Here is a 23,461-nt window from a genome sequence, read left to right as displayed (position 1 = left end):
GGCCGGGGGTCCCGCCGGGCGTCCCGGCCCGGCCGCAGCCCCTCCGCCCGGGTCTGACCCCGCCCCGCCCCCTCAGCGGAGGCCCCGCCCCCGGGCGCGCGGGGGGGAGGGGGCGGCCCCGCTCTCTCCCTTTGTTCGGGCCGCGGGCGGCGTTGCCCCTTTAAATGCCCCCGCCCGGCCCTGCCGGCGCGCCGGGGGAAGGCGCCGCGCGATTGGTTACGGCGCTGCCTTCTCATTGGCCGGCGGGAAGACGGGTGCGTCCCGCCTCCCATGTCCCATTGGCGCCGCCGGCTGCCCGTCCGGAAAGCGGGCTCCTTAGTGGGCGAGACGGCGGTCCCTGGAAACAGTTCCGGGAAACCCCGCGTGCTGCCGGGGTCGCGCCGCCGTCCATGAGGAGAAGGAGGAGCGCGCGCCATTTGCCGTCGCTGCTTGGGCCCGAGCTGCGCCGCGCCGGCCCCGCTCCGGTGAGTGCCGGAGCCGTTCCGCGGGGCAGGGGCGCTCCGCGGCCGGGCTGGACCCTCCCGCGCGGGCCCCGCGGCGGGGCGGGCGGCGCGGGCCGCGGACAGGCCCAGCGCGGGCGGGTGTGGGCCCGGGGCGCTGGCGCGGCGGAGCGGAGCGAGGCGGAGGCCGCGGAGGGGCCGCTCCGCGGGCCGGGCGCGGGCGCGGGAGGGGGAGCTGCGCCGGGGAGGGGCCGGGGGCGGGCCGGGGGGGGCGGCCCGCTCCGCCCCGCCCCGCCGTGGGGGTCAGGGGTGCATGTGACGAGTGGCCGGGACGGGCCTCTGCGGGGCTGCGGGTCGGAGCTCTGCGCGGGCCCTCCGGGCTGTGCCCGGCCCGCGGGGACCCAGCAACGCTCCCAGCAGCGAGCGCGTCGCTGTCGCAGGGCGTCCCCTGGTCTCGGACAGCGCATGATGTGATAGAGCCGCTGTAGGGAGGGACAGGCGGCACCACCCGCAGCGCTCGGGTCTGCGCTTCGCGCTTCCATCGAGAAAATAACACTTGACAAGCGCTTGAAGCAGAAATTCTCCGGAGTTTTGTCGTTAGAACGTTGTTTCTCTTAAATTAACTTTTACCGAAGGCCTTTACTAAACCTTGAAAAATTTTGCTTTAAAAGCATCGTTATTAAAATTATTTTTAAAATAAGACTTAGTTACTAGGTCTGAGCAGCTTTCTTACCTGTCAGTATTTGAACGTGCTTACCTACTTAAGTACATAAGCTATGCTGGACTACTCTATGAAACACTGTGTTAGAGTAGCTTTCCCATTTATAGGGCACTAAAGGATCCCACCAGCATTTCCTGCTGCAAAGGACGTTAATGCTCACGAAGCTAGTGGTTTGGATTTTTGTTTGTTTGTTTGTTTGTTTTTTCCTTTGAGATCACACTTTAACACCGGTTTGTTTTTTTTTTTTAACTCCTAGAAGTAAAGGTAATAGAACCAGAATTCTGCATCTCACAGTGCAGGGATTTTTTAACCTATGCAAACTGTGGTGGTTGCAAACGAGCACTGTCTGCTTGATAATTCTGCATCCTAGAAATTGTATTTTCCATGAATACTTCATATCCTTACCTCTCAGTTTTTCTGTCTAGGTGTGAATACTGTTGAAACAATACTTGAGCCTCCTGCTAACACTTAAGTTCCTAGTTTTGTCAAAAAGCCCCAGTACTACCTGCTTTCTTAGGCAGAGATCTGCAAAATTCTTTGAAGATAAATTCTTCAGAACAAAGCTCATTTTTGTTAAGTGTTGCTTTGAACTGGAGTGCCATAAGTGTTGTTCAGTACAACCCAAACAATCAGATGAGCTATGAATGGCCAACTCCAATGAGAAATGAGCATGTACAGATTTTATATTTCAGGTTAGCAAAACATAGGAGCTCTGTAGGAGGAGGATGTGATCGGTGTTGTGTTTTAATGGCACTGATGGGCATCTTGCTAACTTGCTGTGCTAAAGTCATCTCCCAGAGATAGTTGTGTGGGTATTGAAGCAGAATTTCAGTTTCTGTGAGGGCTGTGCTGGTCTCTTGCTTAGCATCATGCTGGAGATTCTCAGATTTTTTTCATTGCATGGGGCTGTGGAGTGAGGAAGGCTGAGAGCTCCGTACTGGAGGGGTGAGGGTGCCAGCTGTGTTTTGGCATACAGATAGTGGGGAAACCTGGCTAATGTTATAAAGGTCTTCAGCCTGCAATGACTTACTAAATAAGTTTTCTTGTAATTCATTCTAAGAAATGTTTATTAAAGCATAATTAAGCTATTAAAATGTACTGTGATTGAATAAGCTATAGTATGAAAGAAATGGCTATCATGTACAAAATAAAAGGCCTGACCTTTTGTACATGCCTTTGTGTACAGAAATGTTTGTTAAAGAGTGAGGTTTTAATAAATCTCCAGTCTTTAAATGTGAAGTCTTATCTTCCCCCCACTCATGTGTTTATCTTCCTGTTTTGACAAGAACATTCTGGAAGTGTGAGGCATAACTGTAGGGATGATGCTTGTTTTCTTGTGGTCAATTTAAACAACAAAAACTAACAAGTGTCCCCCAAACTTCCTTCACTGTTATTTTTAATGTGGTATAACTTAACTGCTTGACACAGATAGTATATTGGATAGAAGGAGCAGTAACATAAGCAAGAAAAATGACTTTGATGCAGAGTTTATGTGTATGAATTAATTGGTTTCCTGTGCACCTGAACTAAACAAGTTCAGTTCCTGTGTGAAACTAAAAGTTTTCAGCAGGAGGCTGAAAGCAGTATTGGTGTATAATCACTGTGAAGTTGGTCATGGTAGTTTGAGATATTGTCCTTTTGCCAGAAATTGCCTTTCCTGCTTATTTAAGCTGTTACTAAGCATGTTTTGAGTTAACTAGATTGAATTTATAATTAATTGGATGGAGTTATACTTAGATAGTCTGTAGGTGGCAACCTCTGTTAGAGGCATGGTATAAGATACAGGGAATGGTAACATCATGGCTGTTTAACCAGTGATTGTCAGGTTGAGACCGAGATCAGGTCTCTCTTTTCAAGATGCCATATGCTGTCAGGCTCAGGTCTGTGTTCATTTTTTTTTGTTTTTCAGGAAAAAACTATTTGAGCCATGTGAGTTATGAAACACTGGAAGTACCTGTAGTTTTAACTTCCTACTTGTCATATGAGGGCTTAAAAAGGGGACTAGTCACTTTGTAAATTACTCTCTCGAGATGCAGGAATTCTGGGTGAATGGCTTAAAACATGTTTTATATCATAAAGTATTTATGGTCTTCAGGAAAGCATTGTTGGAAAAAGAGTATGAAGGTTGAAACAAGCCCCTTTCCGGTGTGCGCAGTTGGGAGGTGGTGAAGCTAGGTAACCCCTCAGGCACCAGCGGGAATTCTCCTTGCCTATGTAAAGTTGTCCCCAATTTGTATTACTTCTGCTCATTTGGTAAGCATGGTTTTGTGTACACTGTTTTAAATTCATCCATTTCTGCATGTTTTAAAAACAAATACATGTCCCACACATACTAATATATGTAATTCTTTACTTTTAATCCACCCTTGAAATCTTTTCCAATCAACCAGTCTCCCTCTCTTCTGGATATTTGACTGACTTAATGCAGATGAAAAACTTCCAAGTACATGCTGGTGCTCTGGTGGTGTGGTCTGTCATAGGCTGGGTCCTGTGAACACACTGTGCATCCAAACATAGACGTCGCTCCTCTTTTTTTTTTAAGGAGTTTTTAATATTTTTTTTTTAGAGGAGAACAAAAATGTTAATGAAATCATTGTGAGTTTTACTTGCTGGTAAAATTAAATTAAAAATATTAAAAATATTTTTCTTGTCAGCTAAATCTAGCTGATGTTACCTAGAGGGGGAGCTAAACAGTCTTTTTCAGCTATGACTTTCACCCACATATATCTGCTGAACTCAGAGTGCAGATTTAGTGTTGTAAGAGATGTAATTTTGCTTGCTGGTGATATTCGTGGAACAAAAGTCGGTTTAATCTCAGATTCCAGGCCAAGCTTACAAAGCCTTTAGGGAATCTGTTGCTATAACTGTGAAAAGAAATATATTTCTTCTGGATGCTCTCACACCCTGAAGACCTTAAAATTTTCCACTGTAAATTTCTTTAAGAAAACCTTTTAAATTAAGTTTGCATGACAGGAAATAGCTAAAATTTGAACACCCAAACCGATTGTGCATTACATTTGATTTTGGTTCTTTATGAGGGCACTAATTCTTAAGCAAAAATAAACCATGCAACTAGTGAATTAAGATGCAGAGTCTTAATTGACATTATCAAAAAGCCTTTGAGCTGTAGTGCTGTGTAGTATTCTGTTTCTTAGGGGTTAGATGTTGCTCCCCACACTGGTGTATGTTTGCGGTGAAGGCAGATACCTTCTGGTGGTAGGCTGTGAATCTCACCTGTCGGAACTCCAGAGGAGGTGTTTCTGCCTGGACACAGAATAGCTTGTCAACCCTTTGTTCAGGTATAGGCAACACTGAGAAAAGTGTTAATCTTTTGGGTATGTGACACTTGAAAGCTACTCTGGGTTCACAAAAAACTGTCCATGAGCATCACCATAAGCCACTGTAGTTTAGAAGGTCCTTGCAATTGTTTCAAATAACTTTTCTGTATTTATGTGTTGCCATAGCCTCTCAGTTCTTTTTGTGTTTTGTTTTGTTTGAGGTTTTTTTTGTGTACAGAGAAGACAATATATGTGTAAATAACTGATCTTATAAGACAGTAAAAAGGTGAACACAAAAATACCCCTCTCTGTATATCTTCTTTGTGTGTCTTAGCCTGGGGGGTTTTGAGAAGGGGGGTTAAGAATGATGCTATACCCAAAGCATTTTTGATGTAACTAAACCCCCTCTGCCCTGCACTATTTCAAATTTGAGATTATGCTGAGACTATCTAACAAGCAGACACATAGCTGAGTTTTGCTTTCTGTGATGTTCATAACCTATAGAAACTTGATGTTCATTAGTGTTTCGATAGTTAATACCTGTAAGGGTAGCTAAGCATTATTGTAGGCTTCGGGTAGCATTTTTTTTTTCTTCTGTAATTAGGCTACAGTCAGAGATGCTTTTAAGTAAACTGAATTGGTTAGAAAGCAATTTGTCTTTGTCAAGTAACAGAACATGTGTGTGAGCATATATATATGCTATGTGGCGATGGAAAACTTCCTTTCTTTTGCTCACTAATGGCTTAAAAGAAGTGGCATCTGACAGAAACAACGTGAGGCTGCGTTACATCTCTAAAATTTACCTTCGAGTTAAGACAGCTTTAGTAAAATCATTACTGTCTGAAGAAAAATTATTAGTTGTTTGTTTTTTTTCCCTAGCTCTAGCTTCCAAATCTTCATAGGCTGTCTTGCAACACGTTCATGAGCTGTAGTCTGGAAGGGTTGGGTATACAAGGGACTGCTAGAGGTGTGGTTATGCTTTGAGACTTGTTTTGTAGCATAGTAAATAGCTGGAGGCTTCAGCATTTTTTAAAAAACCTGTTCTTGAATCATCTTCATATCTGTATTCCAGTAGTTAATTGCATCACTCCAACCATGCTGCATTGTCTACCTGGTTATCATTTTGCTTCTGCTCATCGACTTCTGCCCTATCATTTAAAGCCTGAGGCTTGTTTCATTTCTGAACCTAACAGCTGATCATCCTGATGTTCTCTGCTGGGTAGTTGAATTGCCTCTTGTCAGCCTTTTTATTTGAGAGCACTAAATATCAGCTGGCTGACTAATTGAGAAATTGAAACTGTTTTTAATGAATTGGGCAAAGCCCACTGGAATTGTCTGAGAAGATAATTGTGCATTCTTCGGTGCACATATTTGCAATCAGTTTGTTAATTCTGAAAGAGAGTCTTTCTAATATAAGAACTGAAGATGCTGCAGTCATGGCTTCCTTTTAAACCAATAAGGTATATGTTATTAAAAAAGTAGCTGGACTGATTTGTAGAGCTTGAATTGGAGGGAAACTGAAAGCATGGAAACTGTTATGTTGCAGCTTCAAATGACAATGTGCATTAGAGTGCAATTTTTCTGTTTCTATCCTCAAGTTCTGACAGCACCGTGAGAAAGCGTGTGGTAGTCTTGTGCAACATGTTGGGTTTGAAGGAAGACATGGCAACAAGCCAAGAAAGTGGAAATAAGCAAACAAGTATTGACATTTTTATGTCTTAAGCTACCCTGCAGGGTTATGTGTTCATTACATTTTAAACAATTGTTTTAAAAGTAGAGGAATGGGAAATGGAATAGCACTAGCTCTTCTGAGTCTTTGCTGAAGGTTGTTATTACCATGTCCCCGTACATTCTAGCTGCTATGGTAACCAGTTAACGACAATCAGCAGATGAAGTTTAGACATCGTTATGTACATGAAGTACATTTTTAAAAAGTTATGTAAGTTCTTCCATGTACATTTTCCACAATATTAAGGGTTGTACTTTCTTTTGAAACTTAGATCAGCTGCATCCAAAAAGTATTAAATAAAACTTTTGATACAGGTGATTTGCAGCATGTATACAAATTAGTTTAGATAAATCATGCATTGTCCTACAAACTAGTTATTTCTGGCTTATTGTAATATAGCTCCTGAATTTTTTCCAGCAGCATAATAAAATGGCTAATCAGGTGAATGGTAATGCGGTACAGTTAAAAGAAGAGGAAGAACCAATGGATACTTCCAGTGTAACTCACACAGAACACTACAAGACACTGATAGAGGCAGGCCTCCCACAGAAGGTGGCAGAGAGACTTGATGAAATATTTCAGACAGGTATAATATGCATTTCTTGTTTCTGATTGGTTATGAAAGTGAGGGCATACCATTTTCAAATTTTTATAGATTAAGGTTTAAAAATTCATTGTTTTTGATCTGTGTAGCTCTGAATGTTTTGCTACTTTGACTTCCCTAAAGGCAAATTGGGTTTGACATTGACTAATTACTTGACAGATCTTTAGAGCTGTATGTGATATCTTAGTTGCTTTAGGGCACAGAGCACTAGTTTCTTAGACGTTTTCAAATGAAGATGTATGTTTGCACATACTAAACTGTACATTTTTTTTCTTCAATCTGAATCATCATTTTGCTTTTACTTATCTACTGTCAACTGCTCACAGTGGTTCTAAAACACTCAAAGGCTCGATAGGTGACTTAGTGAGGGAAGCAACTAGCTTGTCTTGCCTGGGACTACATTTGAATTGAGTCTGCCTGTGGATTTTTTGTTCTCTCTAGTTCTGAGTGGACAGTTTAATCCATGTTGGTTATTACACTGAAATGTTCAGCTTGACACTAACTGCTTTTTAACAAAGTTGAGGACTAAGCTATCTAGCAAGTCGAGTAATACCTTGCTGGTAGCAAATGGTCTCTGCAACTTCTAGAGAGGTTTCTTTATATACAGAGGTTTTTCTATTTTGTTTTTATAACCACCCTATTATTTTGTCCTATAACAGAGGTTTTCTTTTCCTCTTTAGAGTGTGTTCTGTGAACAGATTTACAAGAAGCAGTAGAACTGCTCTACGTGCTTATCTTGAATGCCTTGGTGGCAAGATGTCAGTTTTTGTTGAAAAGAGTTAAAATTCCACTGATTAAATGAAGGCAGTTCAAAACCAATACCTTATCAATCCTCAGTGTGATACTCTGGCTCACGTGGGTGATGTCTTTTGGAAGTCATTCACAGTGAGCTTTCGTCAAGCCTTTACCAGCTTTTATTGGCTTTAGAGATGCACTTTCCAACTGTGGGTCACAATGAGGTGCACTTGATGGTCTGAGAGAAGGTGTAAATGCCTGGGCAAAGGAACTTGTGGGGCTCTAACATGTGTTGCAGTTAGGTTGTGTGGTGAGGAGTTCTTAAGGAATTTAGAAGCTTTTTAGCCCAGAACCTGACTAGCAAGTATAATTCCACTGCATGAGTAACCTGAAAATATTTATTCACACTTCTTTAATGGCATGGAAGATGTTTGTATTGTGCAGAGGTTTGTCAGTGAAGCAAACTACTTTTGACACACAAGCCAAATTTGGGATTGAATTTAGGGATTTTTAATCTGTTTAGGACTTCTATGGAAGATACAGGTGCCTTCCAATATGCAGGATCACTTCTGAAATGTAGTCCTTGGGCTTGGCACTACTGTGCACTTTTGAAATCAAGTGGCAGTGAAATAATCTATGTATTTGGGAGATCAAGCTGTTGCAAAGTGTGTGGAGTTCTTGGTATCTGTCCTAAATTTGGATGTATCATTTAAAAAGTACAAATCTTAAAATCTGTTTCTCACACTCCACAGCTTATGCAAGTGCATTACAAAAGGAAAAAAATAACCTGTAAAGACCCTTAAAAAGAAAAACATGCTTCAGAACTGGTCCAATGTTTCTTGGGGGAGTCTGTACCTGTAAAATTAACATTAGCCTTTTTGGGTACATAGCAGGGCTCAAAATAATACCTTTTTGAATTCTGGCTCTTGGAACTGCATAGAGCAACAAAATGAGTTAAAAAACCCCCCAAACACTACATGGAGTCCACTGATTCCTGCTTTTTTGATGTTGGAGGAAAGACTGAACAAACCGTTTTGCTTCCTAATATTTTGTGGAGTACAGCTTCCTAAGTATTTGATCATCAGTTAGGTAGCTCCCTTTTCCCATACAGTAGGATACCTGTAATGTTGACGGTTCAGCTTATTCTAGAACAGCTCAGTTCGAGAGAAGGACGTGTGGAATTTAAAATGAAAGATAAATAAACAAAATTCAAATTATTAGAAGTGAGCCAAAGTTCATTGTTTCAGACCCTGGTATGTAATACTGCTTTATGCAGCAGATTGCATTCCTGAATGTTAGAAAACTGTTTAACACGGGGTATAATCTTGCACATCAGCTAGTGCTTAGGTATATACATTTTAATTTAACTTTTTTTCATTGTTGTACTCATGTTCTTTCATATACTTTTGTAGGAATATGTAATTAAATGTATAACTCTGTTGCTATGGAATGTAACTTTTTGACTTTAAAAGCAAACTGCATAGATCTTAGTTTGTATGAAATTCAATAGAAATCTGTAACTTCTTTATCTTTAACTTTTAGGGTTGGTAGCTTATGTCGATCTTGATGAAAGAGCAATTGATGCTCTTAGGGAATTTAATGAAGAAGGAGCCCTCTCTGTATTACAGCAGTTTAAAGAAAGTGACCTGTCGCATGTACAGGTAAGGTGAGAGCTCCAGGAGTGTGAGCACATTCGTATAAATAGTGTTCTGGCACTACTGGCAGGAGAGTTGTAATTTAGAAATTCATTGATGTTGCTGTATTCTTATGTTGCAAACCCAAATCCCAAGTGTGTTTAAAAAGTGCCTTAAATGTGTAGGTATTTGAGCACAAAGCAAAAGCTCGCAGATAATAAAAATGAGTGTGCAATTGAGAAAATGGGTTAAAATGAAGACTTTTTCAATCTGACAAGTTTATTCAATTAATTGTTGGATTTTCCTAAAGGATTCTTTTGACATTTGATTTATTGCATTGACTTGAAATAGTGACCTCATGGTATGGAGTATAAGACTCACTGGATTCCCAGGGCTTGTCATACACACTATTGAATTGTTTTGTAAATTGTATCTACAGAACAAAAGTGCATTTTTATGTGGAGTTATGAAGACCTACAGGCAAAGAGAGAAACAAGGCAGCAAAGTACAGGAATCAACGAAGGGACCAGATGAAGCAAAGATTAAGGTAACAGAAGATACTAGTTCTGTACTGCCTGATAAATATTATCTGTACATAGACTGGAGAAATTTTGGATGTACTCAGAAAGCATCGATACCACCTGGATAAGTATATTGACACTTGACTTTGAAGAAATGTATGTATGATAGAGATTCTAGAGAGAGTGCTTGTTGGAAGTGCAGGTCTTTCTGATCACACAATTGCCAAAATATCGATATCTACTTAAGAATTGTTTTACTTGTCCTTTTATATGAAAGCTTTTACACACATGCAGTACATTGAGACTGGCTGACCATTTCAACAAGAACAAGGTATTAGTGTATTAGGAAAGTCTTCTGTTTTGCTGTGACCTGAGTACAGAGTGGGCGACAAGAATTACCTGGTGTTCTGGAGTTCTTGGGTTGCTACATATAAAATGGGAAATAAGGGAAAAGACAAACAAATTCTTTCCAGTGACCTCGTAGTATAAAACAAATGTTGTCGTTTATGATTTTTTTTTTTTTAAACCCACAAAATAACAGGTGTTTTTGTAGGTTCTGTCTCCATATATACCTTGTTATCAAGTGTGGCAAGGAGCAGATAAAGGCTTAACTTCGAATGCATTTTTTATTCTGTATATTTTAACCCACAACCCTCTCCTCTGGAACTAGTCTGACTTTTTTTTTTTTTTTTTTTTTCAGGCTTTGCTAGAGAGGACTGGTTACACTTTGGATGTAACTACAGGACAGAGGAAATATGGAGGCCCTCCTCCAGATACTGTATATTCTGGTGTTCAGCCTGGCATTGGAACAGAGGTTGGTATACACAGACTAATCTGATGGTTGTTTTGTATGTTTGTGCAAACTTATAAATAGGAAATAATTGAAAATAAACTGTATTACAAGTTTAATATATTGTAGAGGAAAGCATTCTTCTATGTGTCTAAATCAGTCTTTCTTACTTCTCAGTATTCTGCAAAAGACAGGAAAACAGGTTAAAGTGGGGAGAAGCAGGTGGAATATATTATGAAAGGCTGTGTAAAATTTCTTAAAATGTGAAATAGATCATTAAGTTGTTAGACTTCATGGTTCATCCTAATGCTTGTGGTCCATGGGTCAGTAAACGTGACTTAGAGGTATCTGACTTTATTTACAAGAAATTGAATTTAAGCAATGCTAGCTTGCTTTTATGCAGTGTGCTAAAAATGGAAGACTCGGGTATTGTATAAAGATACTCAAATGAAAGTTTTGAAGAGGACAACTGAGATTAATAATAATTATAGATTTGTTGATTTGCTTTTGTTTCAATCTATATGAAAACATCCTTGAGGATTGCATGGGTGGATAGTGAAACTACCACACTAAAAAGAGGCTATGTAGATTGGGTGTTTTGGTTGTTTGTTTTTCTTTTTCTTCATTTCTGCATTTAGAAGGTGACTTAGAGGTTGTTTATGAACTTAGTGGTGTTGCCAGAGTGCCTATGTGCTGTATAAAGTGTCATTTAATTGCACCAGGGCTCCCTGACGCAAGGAAGCATCTCTTTACCGGGAGGTTGGTCAGACACTGAACAGGCTGAGAGCTGGGCAGTGCCCCAGGCCTGTCAGGGCTTAGGGGCACTGCCCATTGGGACAGTGCCCTTCATAACGCACTTTAGCTTTTAGGCAGCCCTCAAGTGGTCAGGCATTGGACTGGCTGATTGCTGTAGGTCCCTTCCAACCCTTTTATTTGTGACTGAAAGTCCTTAACTACTGCTCTGAAGTATCTTGTCCTGTGATGGTTTGGCTCTTTAGGAAGTTGCAGGAAAACCATAAAGTTGGCTGTACTTTTATACTATGAAGAGTATGTTTTAATACTTCTAAGTTTCCTGAAGCTAGAGCAAGTAATTTGTGGAAACTCCTAGAAGAACAGAAGTGCTTCTGCCATGAATCAGCATTAGAAGCTGTAGTGAACCCCAGCCAACTAGTTATAGAAATGAGACCTCTACTAAATGAATGTATTGCTGCCATTTTGTGGGATTTAAAGGTTACTTACTGACCTAGACATGCGGTTTGTTTTGACAGGCTGAGATGCTGAATACCTTGCTGAAACTGGTGAAATTTATGAAGCTTATTAAATATAAATTTATTAAACTTATTAAATTGCTGAAATTGTATGAAATTTAGGCTTTAGCTCTTGCTGTTGAGCTCTGAGGCACAGTAATCAACTTAAACAGGATGCTGGGATCTGGTGGTAGGCAGAGCATGTTTGCACACAAGTGATGAGATCATTATGGGCGCTTTTTTTCCCCTCCACAATGAGGTGGGTGGGGTTTTGTTTTTTGGTCATGGGTTTTTTTCCTTTTTTTTCCCTTTTGAGAACCACTTCTCTTTTGTTTTCAGCACTTCTGGTTATAATGTATAACTGGTTATAACTTCTTTTCTAATGTTAGAGCTAAAAAATTAAAAAAAAAAAGTATCACTTTGGATTGTGACAGTGCATTCTTGGGGTCTGAAACTTATTTAAATAACACTGAAGCTCTCGTAGCTTGTGCCAGCTCAGATATGTTGATGCCAGAGCTGTCACTGATGTCAGTAATGGCAAACTTTTGATTTTTGAGTATACCCAAATACTATTACTGATTTGAAGAAGCATACTAGGTAGACTTCTCCCCCCAAAGTGCATCAGGTCTTTCTACTGTTAATATTTGTACACCAACTAATTTGTCTTTTTAAAATATAAAGTTGAATTTCGTTACATGTTAATTGTAGCTTCAGCTGTCAAGATGTAGTTGAGCATTGTGCAGTAAAGCTGCACTGATTATTGCTAAATAATCTTCTGAGTGTTCGGCATGTTGAACGTTAACAGACTGGCATAGTGAACACTTGGCTGAAAGGATTAGGTGGGTGAAGCAGTCCCATATATTTTTTTCAAGTAGGTGAGCTTCAGGAGCAGCTGGACCTTTTTGGAATGTTTTGGAAGAGTCTATAATCAAGACAAAGTTACAGCTGTGCAGAAGCTTTTGAAGAAGAAAATAATGGCAATAGGATTTGATAGTAATATTGAGTGTTCGTTTTACTGAAGGACTTGATGCTTCACTGTAAAGCATTTTGCTTATAGTGAGATCACATGATGTTGATACTTGGAGACCTGTTTGGGGTGTTTATCAATGAGACTGCAAACAGTTACTTGGGTATTTCCTTCTCTCCTTACACTGACTTTGTCATTTGCATCTGCAAACAAAAAGTGCTTATCCTGAGGGACTTTTGCCATGCTTCATTTTGCTTAAACACTTGCCTATTTCTCTAGCAGTTGGTTTTGTAGTTTATGCTAAACACTTTGAATACTCTCAATCACAGTGTTGTGTGTGTTTTGGAGATTCTTCTGTAAACCACCAGATTAGATTTAAGAAAACAGTCCACCTCTTGAATGTCTTTCAATGAACAGATTAGTTTTGCATCCTTTGAGATGCTGAAGCTCTTGTGGTTATTGTCAAGAAGATACTTAGAAGCATCACAGTAAGGATGATTTCTAAAGGGAATATTCATGTTCCCAGAAGAAAAAGTACCTTAGTGGTGGTATGAAATAATTTGATTGAGTCCTTGAACTGAAAGATAGTAGCTGATTTCTATAACTTCTCAAGCTCTGCTTAGGTCTTCATGCTCTGTGCTAATTGTAGTTTATCATTGTTGTAGTTTAATCCCAACTGGCAACCAAGCACCGTACAGCTGCTTGCTCACTTTCCCTCACCCTGTGGGAATATCTGTATAACATAAAGAAACATCTAAAGGTTCTGTCTTTCCTTTGGAGGAAAATTTGTGTTCCCTGTTTTTCAAATCAAAGTCATGTTCTCCTCATGGGCTTGTTGCATTGGTGCTTACATGGACATGCTGAGTGTCTTTAATTCTGAAATTCTGCTATACCTTTAGTGCCAGATATGCCTCGCTGAGTAGGAAAAGGTTGACTCATGCCATTTTTTGTGGGTTTGTTTGTTTGTTTGTTTGTTTTTTTAACTACAAAAAATATTCAAAGTTAAAATAAATAAAATTTGATCTTAATGGGTGTTTGGAATGTTTTCCTTGTATTAGCAAGTCAGAGGTTTTGAGAATTCAGAGGAGAGCGGCAGTCATTAGACATCCTGGGGGGCTGTTTCTAGAGAGACCTCAGCTGAAGAGATTAAACTCCTTAACAAAACTTAACCCATTATTGTAAGGAAAAAAATCTCAAGAATTCCAGATTTTCTCAAACAAATATTAAACATTCAATTGGTGGAAGCTGAAACAAATACAGACAAGAAACAAGATTACAATATATATTCAAAGTGGATAATGTGCATTAGGCAATTAAAGGGATTTTTGTAGATTTATTTTTCTGTCTCTAACTTTGTAAGGAAGATTAAGTTAGAGTGATTTGAAAATACTGCAAGAGCAAGGAAGTGCTTGGCCTGCTTTAACATAGGATGCTCAGCTAGATAGTCTGTAAGGTCTTAGTTTTCAACTGCCAAAATTAAAACCAAGTAAGAACCGTTTACCTCTTCAGTAGTGGAAACTCATAACCTCTTCAATATAAATAACAAAATGGTGTTTTCTGTATGTAAAACTTTGTACAAGCAAGGGGAGGGTGAGAAGACTTGGGACATACAATAACATTGGCCACTGTGACGACTGTGGTGTTTCTGCTGTGCTGGTTTATGCTGCACTGTTCTTACTTTCCCAGGAACTTTCAAGTATTAAAAATAAGTTTGATTTCTGAAAACGCTTTATTTCAAGTGTTCTCTTCCTTTTTAGGTTTTTGTTGGTAAGATTCCCCGAGACCTTTATGAAGATGAATTGGTACCACTCTTTGAGAAAGCTGGTCCAATTTGGGATCTGCGCCTCATGATGGATCCTCTTTCTGGTCAAAACAGAGGCTATGCTTTCATTACTTTTTGTAGTAAAGATGCAGCACAGGAAGCAGTCAAACTGGTGAGTAACTTACTTTCAAACAGGACAAGACAAAGTAAACAACAAACATATTGGTAGCCTCTTAGGTAACGAAGTCTTTGAAGTGTTTCCTTAAAGCATCCATTGACGAACTCAATTTTACTCTCTTAAAAATTGCCTCCTGATTTTATTTAGTATATACAGATATTTAGGACTGTTACTGCTGTAGCCTGCTGCAGCCTGCCAGAACACTTGGGTGATTATGGCAAGAGTGTACTTGATTCCAGCTGGAAAATATATTCCTTAAGATTCACGGTGTTTAAGATTCATCACCCTTTACTGTAACGAGCTAATTGGACCTGCCTTGTTTAGCTGTTGCTGCCATAAAGGAGGTCTCTGACTTTGTTCCTTTGGTGGTTCCCAGTGGCCTTTTGTTCTCTCCTGTGGCAGTCGTGCAGTCTGCTCAGTGTTTGGAAGTCTGACTGGCCTGCAGCTGTGCAGCTTGGGAAAGGACACGGAGCAATCCCGAGGGAGTTAAAGGGAGAGACAGCAGTCTGGCTGGGGCCTTGCCTCTGCCTGGGAGAAGGAAGTAGAACTAGGCAGATCAATGTGCATCTCCCAAGGTTTTGGATATGGCTGTGGAATATTGTGTGTACTTTGAACCAAAACAAGTGAAATGCTTAATTTCGTTTGCCTTAGCAGAATTCAGCTGATCCTGCATGAAGAAGAGAGGTAAAATCTAAATACCTTAGTTAAGCTGGTGGGAGCAGGGAAAACTTAAGGCAATTCTGTTGTGCTGTAAGGACTTCAGGAGTCATTGCTTTAAATGTGGCAGCATTTGTTCCTTCAGATATTTGAATGTATTTAGAAATAGTTGCAGTTGTTATGTTACAGACTAGGGATCGCTTGTCCCTGCTTAGGCTGGTTTTTTTCTTTCTAGAACCTACTCGGATGTTTCCTGAAGGAGATGCACAAAATACGTTTCTGCAAGTAATTGCTTCTGGGTTTCAGTGTTTGAAATCAGTGGATATGAGTTACTGTCGTTTATGAAGGAAAAATTGTTTTGAAACTTTTTTCTTCTTTTGACCGAGTTGAAGGTGCTCACAGTGGTTGCTTTAAATATTCACTGATGGAGGGAGATGAAAGGGGAGACACTAAAGTGATGGGAGTTGTAGCAAGCGATGTGCCAGTGTTAACATTTGTTTTAGTTCCTCTGGAATATGAAGAAGGTTCCTGAAGGTATTTATATCAGCTATAGGGCTTCGTCTCAGCTAGGACTAGAATGGCTGAAAACCTGCTTTTATAGAATTGGATGAGATTTTCAGAAGTGAGCTGATGATCAGACATCCATCCTCTTCTGCTCTGTTTGAAAATTCTACCTAAAACAAAGATGATGTCTATCTAGAATTTAAAAAAGAAAAGATTGAACTCTTGTACCTTGAAAGACCTATTGGGAGTCTTGGTATTCAGGGTAATCCAGCTGTGGATTACAAGCTTGAAGCAGTGGGCTAAGTTTTTTTTTAATGGGAAGTTTTGAAACTTGATGGTAAAGTTTTTTAATCCTAACATGTACAAGGTCAAAAAATACCTACTGTTGGGGTTAGGGAGGGAAACAAGGTAACATGCTGATTTAGACTTTTGATTATCTCTGCAAACATGCTCACAGTGTTCAAAGCTATCCAAGGAAAGAGGAAGAACTCACAGTATCTGTAATGCCGTGTATTTGCTTATTGGTAACAGCAGCAATGACAGTGACTCCCAGCACAGGAAGTAGTCACCAGTTATATAGAAAGATCTTTCAAGTCTGAGATAAACAGTAGGTGAATGAATTTACCCCATGCAATTTGTATATGTTATGTGTTTCTCTGTGCATCTTTCTTTGTACAGTTGTTTTTTGTAGCTTTCCATTCAGCAGAACTTCTGAAGTTCTGAAAATCCTAAACTTGGCACTGTTCTTCCAAGCAAATGCTGACACAAAAACAGCTCTTCTAGTAATTTTCCTGCAATGCCGATTCAACATGCTATGTATAAAAGTAGCAGATGATGAAGAAAATACCTGATTTTATGATTTGGGGATATTTTCATGCCTAGTATTGTGGATAAAGCAAATTAATGGCTTTTTCTTTTTTCAGTGTGACAACTATGAAATCCGTCCTGGAAAGCACCTTGGGGTATGCATCTCTGTGGCAAACAACAGGTTATTTGTTGGGTCAATTCCAAAGAACAAGACTAAGGAAAACATACTGGAAGAGTTTGGTAAAGTCACAGGTAAGACTTAATGACTTTTCCATGTGTTCTCAGAATACCATTCAGTCTCTCCATTTTGTCGGTCTAGGTCTTTGACAGATGTGTTCAGGTATCATTTAAACTCTTTCCAAATTGGATTCCAAGTTTGGTTTTGTTAGAAATGTTGTGTATGAAATATATCTTATGGTGGAATGTAAAAGGAATTGTGTTTCTTTAACTGATGGTTAAGTGAATGATGCTGTAAGTTTACAATTTGAGATGGAAATGGCACAAATGAACTCAGATTCAAGACCTTCATTTTTTCTGTTACCTGTTCTTCAGCAGCTTCCTGTTACTGGATCTACAGGAGGTTCTGCTGTCAACACTGAGAAGTTTTTTGGGGAACCTGAAAGAAATGCGTTGCTGAGCAGTGATGGGGAGGAGGGAATACTGAATCGGTTTAGAGGGACTATGACAGCCTAACTTTGTCCCAGTTTTTCAGCATTGTTCCCCAGTATGTGCAGCAAGTAGGAAGAAATCAGCTCATCACTGGAAGGGTGCTTCTGCTTTAGATAAGAGATTGAGTCATTTGTTCTTGCTCCAATAGGAGAGTTTTAACCTCCTGCTTCTTTTTTAGGATTGCAATTTATTAGTACTTCAGGGAAGTGGTGAAAACAGAAGGTGAATATTCATTTACTTCTTTCTCCTCTTTGGAGAGATGTGGAAGAAATTCCTTCCAGGTCCCCCAGGAGGCAGGGGAGAGGCCATGTGTGGCAGTGCTGGCTGCTTTTCAAAGATGTAAAAATGGTAAAACAAAGTACAGAAAACTTACACTGTGTGAACTGCTTAGGTTGATGTTTTGCAGGACCTAATTGTGAGGTTTGTTCTGGAGAACTTCACCTGCTAGGTGACCTGTTTCTGGGTAAATTGGATGGATTTCTTATTCATTTTGCTTTTCTTGTGTTTTCAGGTGTTAAAATCAAATTAATTATGAAACACAAAAGAAGGCATTTTTGGGTAGACTAGACTTTTCTCTTTCCTTTCAAAGCTCAATACTAAAGACCTGTTTTTCAGAGGGTTTGGTGGATGTAATCTTGTATCATCAACCTGATGATAAAAAGAAGAATCGAGGATTCTGCTTCTTGGAATATGAGGATCACAAGTCAGCAGCACAAGCTCGCCGACGCCTGATGAGTGGGAAAGTAAAAGTCTGGGGAAATGTTGTGACAGTGGAATGGGCTGATCCAGTAGAGGAACCTGATCCAGAAGTCATGGCAAAGGTCAGTAAAGACTCCACTGGATGCTCTGGTGTTTTGGGAGGATTATTTCTTTATGCCACAGTGATGAAGATTTGTTCCAGATGAGCAATGTGAGATTTGAGGCACAAAAAGTAATGAGGGCATTTTCACAGTAAGCTGAGCAAATGGCACAACCTGAGCACTGTTGCTGAGTTGCCATGGGAAGACATTTAGAACATGCTGTTAACATCTAAACTAGTAGTGTACAGGGTTATCCTGCTGGATTGACACATCAAACTGTGCATTATCTGCTCTGGCTTTAACGAATGCCAGGTGGGTATTGCATAAAACTGTTTTTCAGAATGACAAGAAGGTGAAGTTGAGTGTGGGAAATTACGTGCTTCTTATCCTAGTGTTTTGGAGTAACTCCTTACTGTCCTTGAGGTCTATTACTAAAATTTTACTGGGAGTTGTAGCATCCCAGAAGCAGAAAATCAAAGTGGGATATTCTTCTGGTCATGGAAGGAATAGTGGAAGGAGAAAAGTTGTAGAAACTTCATTCAGGTAACTACAAGGCACTTTTTAAAAAGAGTTACAGAGTTAATACTCAAATTTCTTAATGCAACAAGGAAGGGAATAATATCTTGCTAGTTGGTAGTTTCCTTTGAGGTTTGACTTTTAAAGATTACAGCTTTTGTTCTCATTTTTTCACCAGGTAAAAGTTTTATTCGTAAGAAACTTGGCCACTACTGTGACAGAAGAAATTCTTGAGAAATCTTTTTCCGAATTTGGAAAGCTGGAAAGAGTAAAGAAGTTGAAGGATTATGCTTTTGTTCATTTTGAGGACAGAGGTGCAGCAGTGAAGGTGGGTTGATAATTCTTTCCTAGCTGAGTTGATGTGAGCAGTTTCTTTTGTACAAGTGGTTTTTAAGAAATTTCTTTACAGTAATTACCTCAATAAGACAAACTGTAGAGCCCAGTTAATAAAGTTCCCATTGTGAGAATTTTAACGCTAATAATTTTGTTCCTGTGATTTCAGTAGCTAGGAGGATGTGAAACTTGAAAGGACAAAACTGTAGCAAGTTAACAAGTAGACTGGAAAAGAGGTGTAGAGCAATGCAGGAGAGTCTAGAGAAGAGGAAAATAAAAAGATCAACCTAGACAATTTTTCTGAGGAAACACTGGCAGAAGGTATCAGTTGTCTCTCGAAGACCTCTATTTAAAGGCTGTGTGTAGCTTTGGAGTGACACAAGTATCAAATAAAAATTGCAAGGTAATGAAAAAATGCCTTATGAAGTGGAGGAGAATGGTGCTGGCAACTCCCATAATGCATTACCTCTTTTTAACTCTACATGTACCTGAGACAGTTTCTTAATGACTTATTAAATACCGAAGGTCATTACTGTAAGCTTCAAGGTTCTCTTCCTTTGTGTTCACAAGCTGTTGAGAAGGTTATTTGTATCTGGTGTTTGTACTTCAGTGTACTGAATTCAATAGAAATTACTCCATCTGGTTTTTAAATCCATGGTTTATGGGGGGAAGAAGGAGGGGAGGAAGTGCACCTGGGAGTTGTGAAGCAGGTATATTGTATGTGACATATGTGGCTACATGGACAGTTCAAAGGCTCTGTACTTGACCTTGTTAATAATTTTTATAACCATTTAATTGCTTACAGTTTTCCTACCCATGAGATTAGGTTTTAGAGTTTGGCTTTAGGATGAATGTCACTTGTATTTAACAAGGTTGAGGTTGGCTTGAATAGGTTTAGACCATGTCCAAGTGAGGACAAGAAATTGTTGACAGAAGGGGTAAGTCAGCAGCACCTCTGGACATGGTTTTTTGTAGTGTGTCTATAAACACTCTCCAACCCCTTCCCACTACACATTCCTGCTAAATACTCCATTAGATTTCAGCAACCAGAAACTTGTAGCAGATGAGAAAAGACAGATCAAATACATCGCTAATGCTCATCTGCTCTGAGACAAGCTGAAAACTACCACACCTGCCCTATGTGACTGCGTCATGGCCACTAAAATTGGTTTATGAATTTTATGAGATATTTTTGTGTGTACTGGTGTGGTTTGTTTTTTAATGAGATGTTAAGATATTCATGTGTGGAATGCATGAAATTGGCTCATTGGTTCCACTGTCTACTGATTTTCACCTTCTTGGAAATAAATTGCCATAATTTCTAATGTTTTTGAGGCACGTAGCTGTAAAGACCTATAAAGTCTTCATTAATGCAAATATGAATACCCAAAAACATTCAATGCAAAGCAGATAATTCCAGGTGAAGAATTGGAGGGTGTAGTCCTAATTGTACTTTGTCTCTATGTATTAAGTTCTCTTTGCGGGTGCATTTGATAGTTAAAAATTGCACATTAATATTCTGGAGGATTTGTGGCTTGCTTGATGAGATCCCAAGTTTCAGTAATTTTTTTTTCCCCCGCCTCAGGTGTGTGTCCTCTCAGAAATACTTGATTTTTCTCAGAGGCACTTCACTCACATTCAGCTAGCTGGGAATCCCAAATGCAGCAATCCTTTCTCTTGCATGCATGTGCTCTAACAGGCTTTCAAGTACAGTGAATGCCTCAGTGTGAATAGTGAGAACCTGTGTATTTTGAGGTTTTTAGGGGATATAGGAACATATGTAATGGTGTTACGTCTGACCTTTTTAAAATTATGTTTAATATGTTTTAATCCCATTTTTTTACCTTATGATATGAAGAGAGAGCATTTTTAAAAAATGCTGCTTCACTGTAATTGAGACATAAGAGTGATGTGTAGCATTCTGTTTGTGCAGCACAGAAGCAAAGCACATGGCAACAGCTCAACTTGGAGAAGCCCAGCCCTCTGGTTTCAGTAAGTTTTAGTTTCATTTTGAATGGAAACAAATTTTTAGTTATTTCTCTTCTATTTTTGTACAGGCTATGAATGAAATGAATGGGAAAGAAATAGAAGGGGAAGAAATTGAAATAGTGTTAGCAAAGCCACCGGATAAGAAAAGGAAAGAACGTCAGGCTGCCAGACAGGCCTCCCGGAGCACTGCGTGAGTGTCACCCTGGCACTGTGGTAACACTGCAGAGTGAAGTTCTGCTATAAAACATGGGCTGGTTTAGAGTGATTTGACTTAATTTTTCTCTGTGTTGTGTCTTATTAATCAAAAAGGGCAAATGTATACTTTATTTTGGGAGGCTTTTGGGGATAAATAACTATGTGTTTCTTTTTCTTACTAGGTACGAAGACTATTATTACTACCCTCCGCCTCGCATGCCACCTCCTATTAGAGGCAGAGGCCGTGGAGGGAGAGGTGGATATGGCTATCCCCCAGATTACTATGGCTATGAAGATTATTACGATGATTACTATGGTTATGACTATCATGACTACCGTGGTGGCTATGAAGATCCCTATTACGGCTATGATGATGGCTATGCTATAAGAGGAAGAGGAGGAGGAGGAAGGGGTGGGAGAGGTGCCCCTCCACCACCTAGGGGGCGGGGAGCACCACCACCAAGAGGTAGAGCTGGCTACTCACAGAGGGGGGCACCCATGGGACCGCCGAGAGGAGCCAGGGGGGGGAGAGGGGGTCCCGCACAGCAGCAGAGAGGACGCGGTGCTCGTGGAGCCAGGGGCAACCGTGGGGGCAACGTAGGAGGCAAGAGAAAGGCAGACGGGTACAACCAGCCCGATTCCAAGCGCCGTCAGACCAACAACCAGCAGAACTGGGGCTCCCAACCCATCGCTCAGCAGCCGCTCCAGCAAGGTGGTGACTATGCCGGTAACTATGGTTACAATAATGACAACCAGGAATTTTATCAGGATACTTATGGGCAACAGTGGAAGTAGACAAGTGAGGAGGGATTGAGAATATTGGAAACATAGAATTGGCTATAGCTCTACATCCTTCAAAACAAAATTGGCTAAATGTTTCATCCTTAAGTAGCGATTGGCTGCCATTTGTATTGGGCTGAAGAATCACTCTATTGTGTATATACTCGAGTCTCTTAGTTTTCTTTTTTCATAAACGCACTTGGACATTACTGGGCTTGCAGAATTCCTGAACTCCATATGGGATTTCAGTGCTTTTATCATTTTAGGCTTCATTTTAGCAGTTTAAAAGCAGGAATGGCACACTGTTCAATCATGATTTTGCAGAACCTCTGGTTTTGGACAGTTTCTTTTTTTTTTTTTTTTTTGGATTTGGGATAGACTACATAGGAGTATGCTGTACATAAAAGTAAAAGCTAGTGCTTTGTCTTAGTAGTTTTAAGAAATTACAACAAATTAAGTTTTCTTGTATTGAAAATAACATGATTGTATGTTTTGCATTCCTAGAAGTAGGTTAACTGTGTTTTTAAATTGTTATAACTTCACACCTTTTTGAAAATCTGCCCTACAAAATTTGTTTGGCTTAAAACGTCAAAGCCGTGGCAATTTGTTCCTTGATGTGATTGTATTTCCAATTTCTTGTTCATGTAAGATTTCAATAAAACTCAAAAATCTATTCAAAACATTACCTATTTCAAATTCAATTGTGTCCTAAAACATTATTTCATTGGTAATTCTTGTGAAAAACATTGTTTTCAAAGTATAACTGCCTATGTGAGTGATCAAATTCACGCAAAATTTCCTGTGCTTTCCAACATGTAGCACTGTGGACATCAGACTGAAAACTAGGAGAAAATGCAGACAGCCCAAAAGACACTCTTTGTTTAATTGCTGTTCAATAATTTACCAGCATCTAATTTTAAAACTTTTTTTTCCTTTTTGAAAGTGTTGAATTGTATCTAAGCATTCACAGAGATCTAATTTAAATCTAGTCTTCTAATGTAACGTGGAGAAGGAAGCAGAGCCTACAATGGTGTTAATTTTGTTCCTTTGATTATGTCCTGTGGAAGCTGTTCTGGTAGGATCCAGCCTTACTGTATTATTCAGCGTACAAACACACAGGGAAATGATTTTGATCTCAAGCATCTTAGTCTAATTTAAAATAATCTTTGACTAGGAATGAGAATTACAACTTGGGTGCTATGGCACAGTAAACTAGCTTCTTGCTATGGATAACACAAAAATACTCTTCAGATTCTACTTATTTCTGTCTTGACATTTTAATTTGATGTTCTGCCATGATGAACAATTTGCCTTAGAATTCTCCTGCCTTCTAATAAAGGCTGTTTAAAAAAAAAAGTATATTTTGGGGGCATTGCTAGCTACATTATATTGTGTTGCTTTGACCCTTGTCTTGGACACTCCCAGATGTCAATTTTAACTGGCAAGTCATGACATTACTCTTGTGTTGCATCTGAGCCATTCTGTACCCCAATGAAGAACATTTGCTTCTCAAGAAAAGAGAGAAACAAACGGATTTGTACTTTCTCTAAAGAAAACTATTGCTGGACCTCTAAATATCCAAATCCAATACATTGCTCGTACTTG

General features: G+C 39.8%; 1 protein-coding gene across 4 annotated transcripts; it reads left to right on the top strand.

Annotated features, from left to right (window-relative positions):
* The first annotated feature begins 307 nt into the window (after positions 1 to 307).
* Positions 308 to 22,538, top strand: HNRNPR (heterogeneous nuclear ribonucleoprotein R). 4 transcript variants are annotated; one of them, XM_051772243.1, is made up of 11 exons: positions 308 to 464; positions 6,589 to 6,754; positions 9,050 to 9,168; positions 9,581 to 9,688; positions 10,363 to 10,476; positions 14,424 to 14,600; positions 16,691 to 16,826; positions 17,859 to 18,064; positions 18,738 to 18,887; positions 20,950 to 21,071; positions 21,259 to 22,538. In XM_051772243.1, the coding sequence occupies exons 1-11, from the start codon at positions 390 to 392 to the stop codon at positions 21,869 to 21,871; spliced, it is 1,986 nt and encodes a 661-aa protein (XP_051628203.1). In that variant the 5' UTR covers positions 308 to 389; the 3' UTR covers positions 21,872 to 22,538. The 4 variants fall into 4 exon arrangements, with proteins under 4 accessions (XP_051628203.1, XP_051628202.1, XP_051628205.1 ...); XM_051772242.1 differs by having other exon boundaries at positions 351 to 464; positions 6,586 to 6,754; XM_051772245.1 differs by lacking the exon at positions 6,589 to 6,754 and having other exon boundaries at positions 351 to 464.
* Positions 22,539 to 23,461: the final 923 nt, after the last annotated feature.

Source organism: Manacus candei, unplaced genomic scaffold (genome assembly GCF_025592945.1).
Source record: "Manacus candei isolate 608988 ecotype Guabito, Panama unplaced genomic scaffold, ASM2559294v1 h1tg000151l, whole genome shotgun sequence".
NCBI classification, from domain to species: Eukaryota; Metazoa; Chordata; class Aves; order Passeriformes; family Pipridae; genus Manacus; species Manacus candei.
This window is presented reverse-complemented; position numbering and strand designations above follow the sequence as displayed.

Coding starts and splice junctions, on each gene's coding strand:
- HNRNPR (XM_051772242.1), top strand. CDS start 390: ATGAGGAGAAGGAGGAGCGCGCGCCATTTGCCGTCGCTGCTTGGGCCC. Junction 465..6,585: donor GCCGCGCCGGCCCCGCTCCG/GTGAGTGCCGGA, acceptor AATTTTTTCCAG/CAGCATAATAAAATGGCTAA. Junction 14,601..16,690: donor CACAGGAAGCAGTCAAACTG/GTGAGTAACTTA, acceptor TTCTTTTTTCAG/TGTGACAACTATGAAATCCG.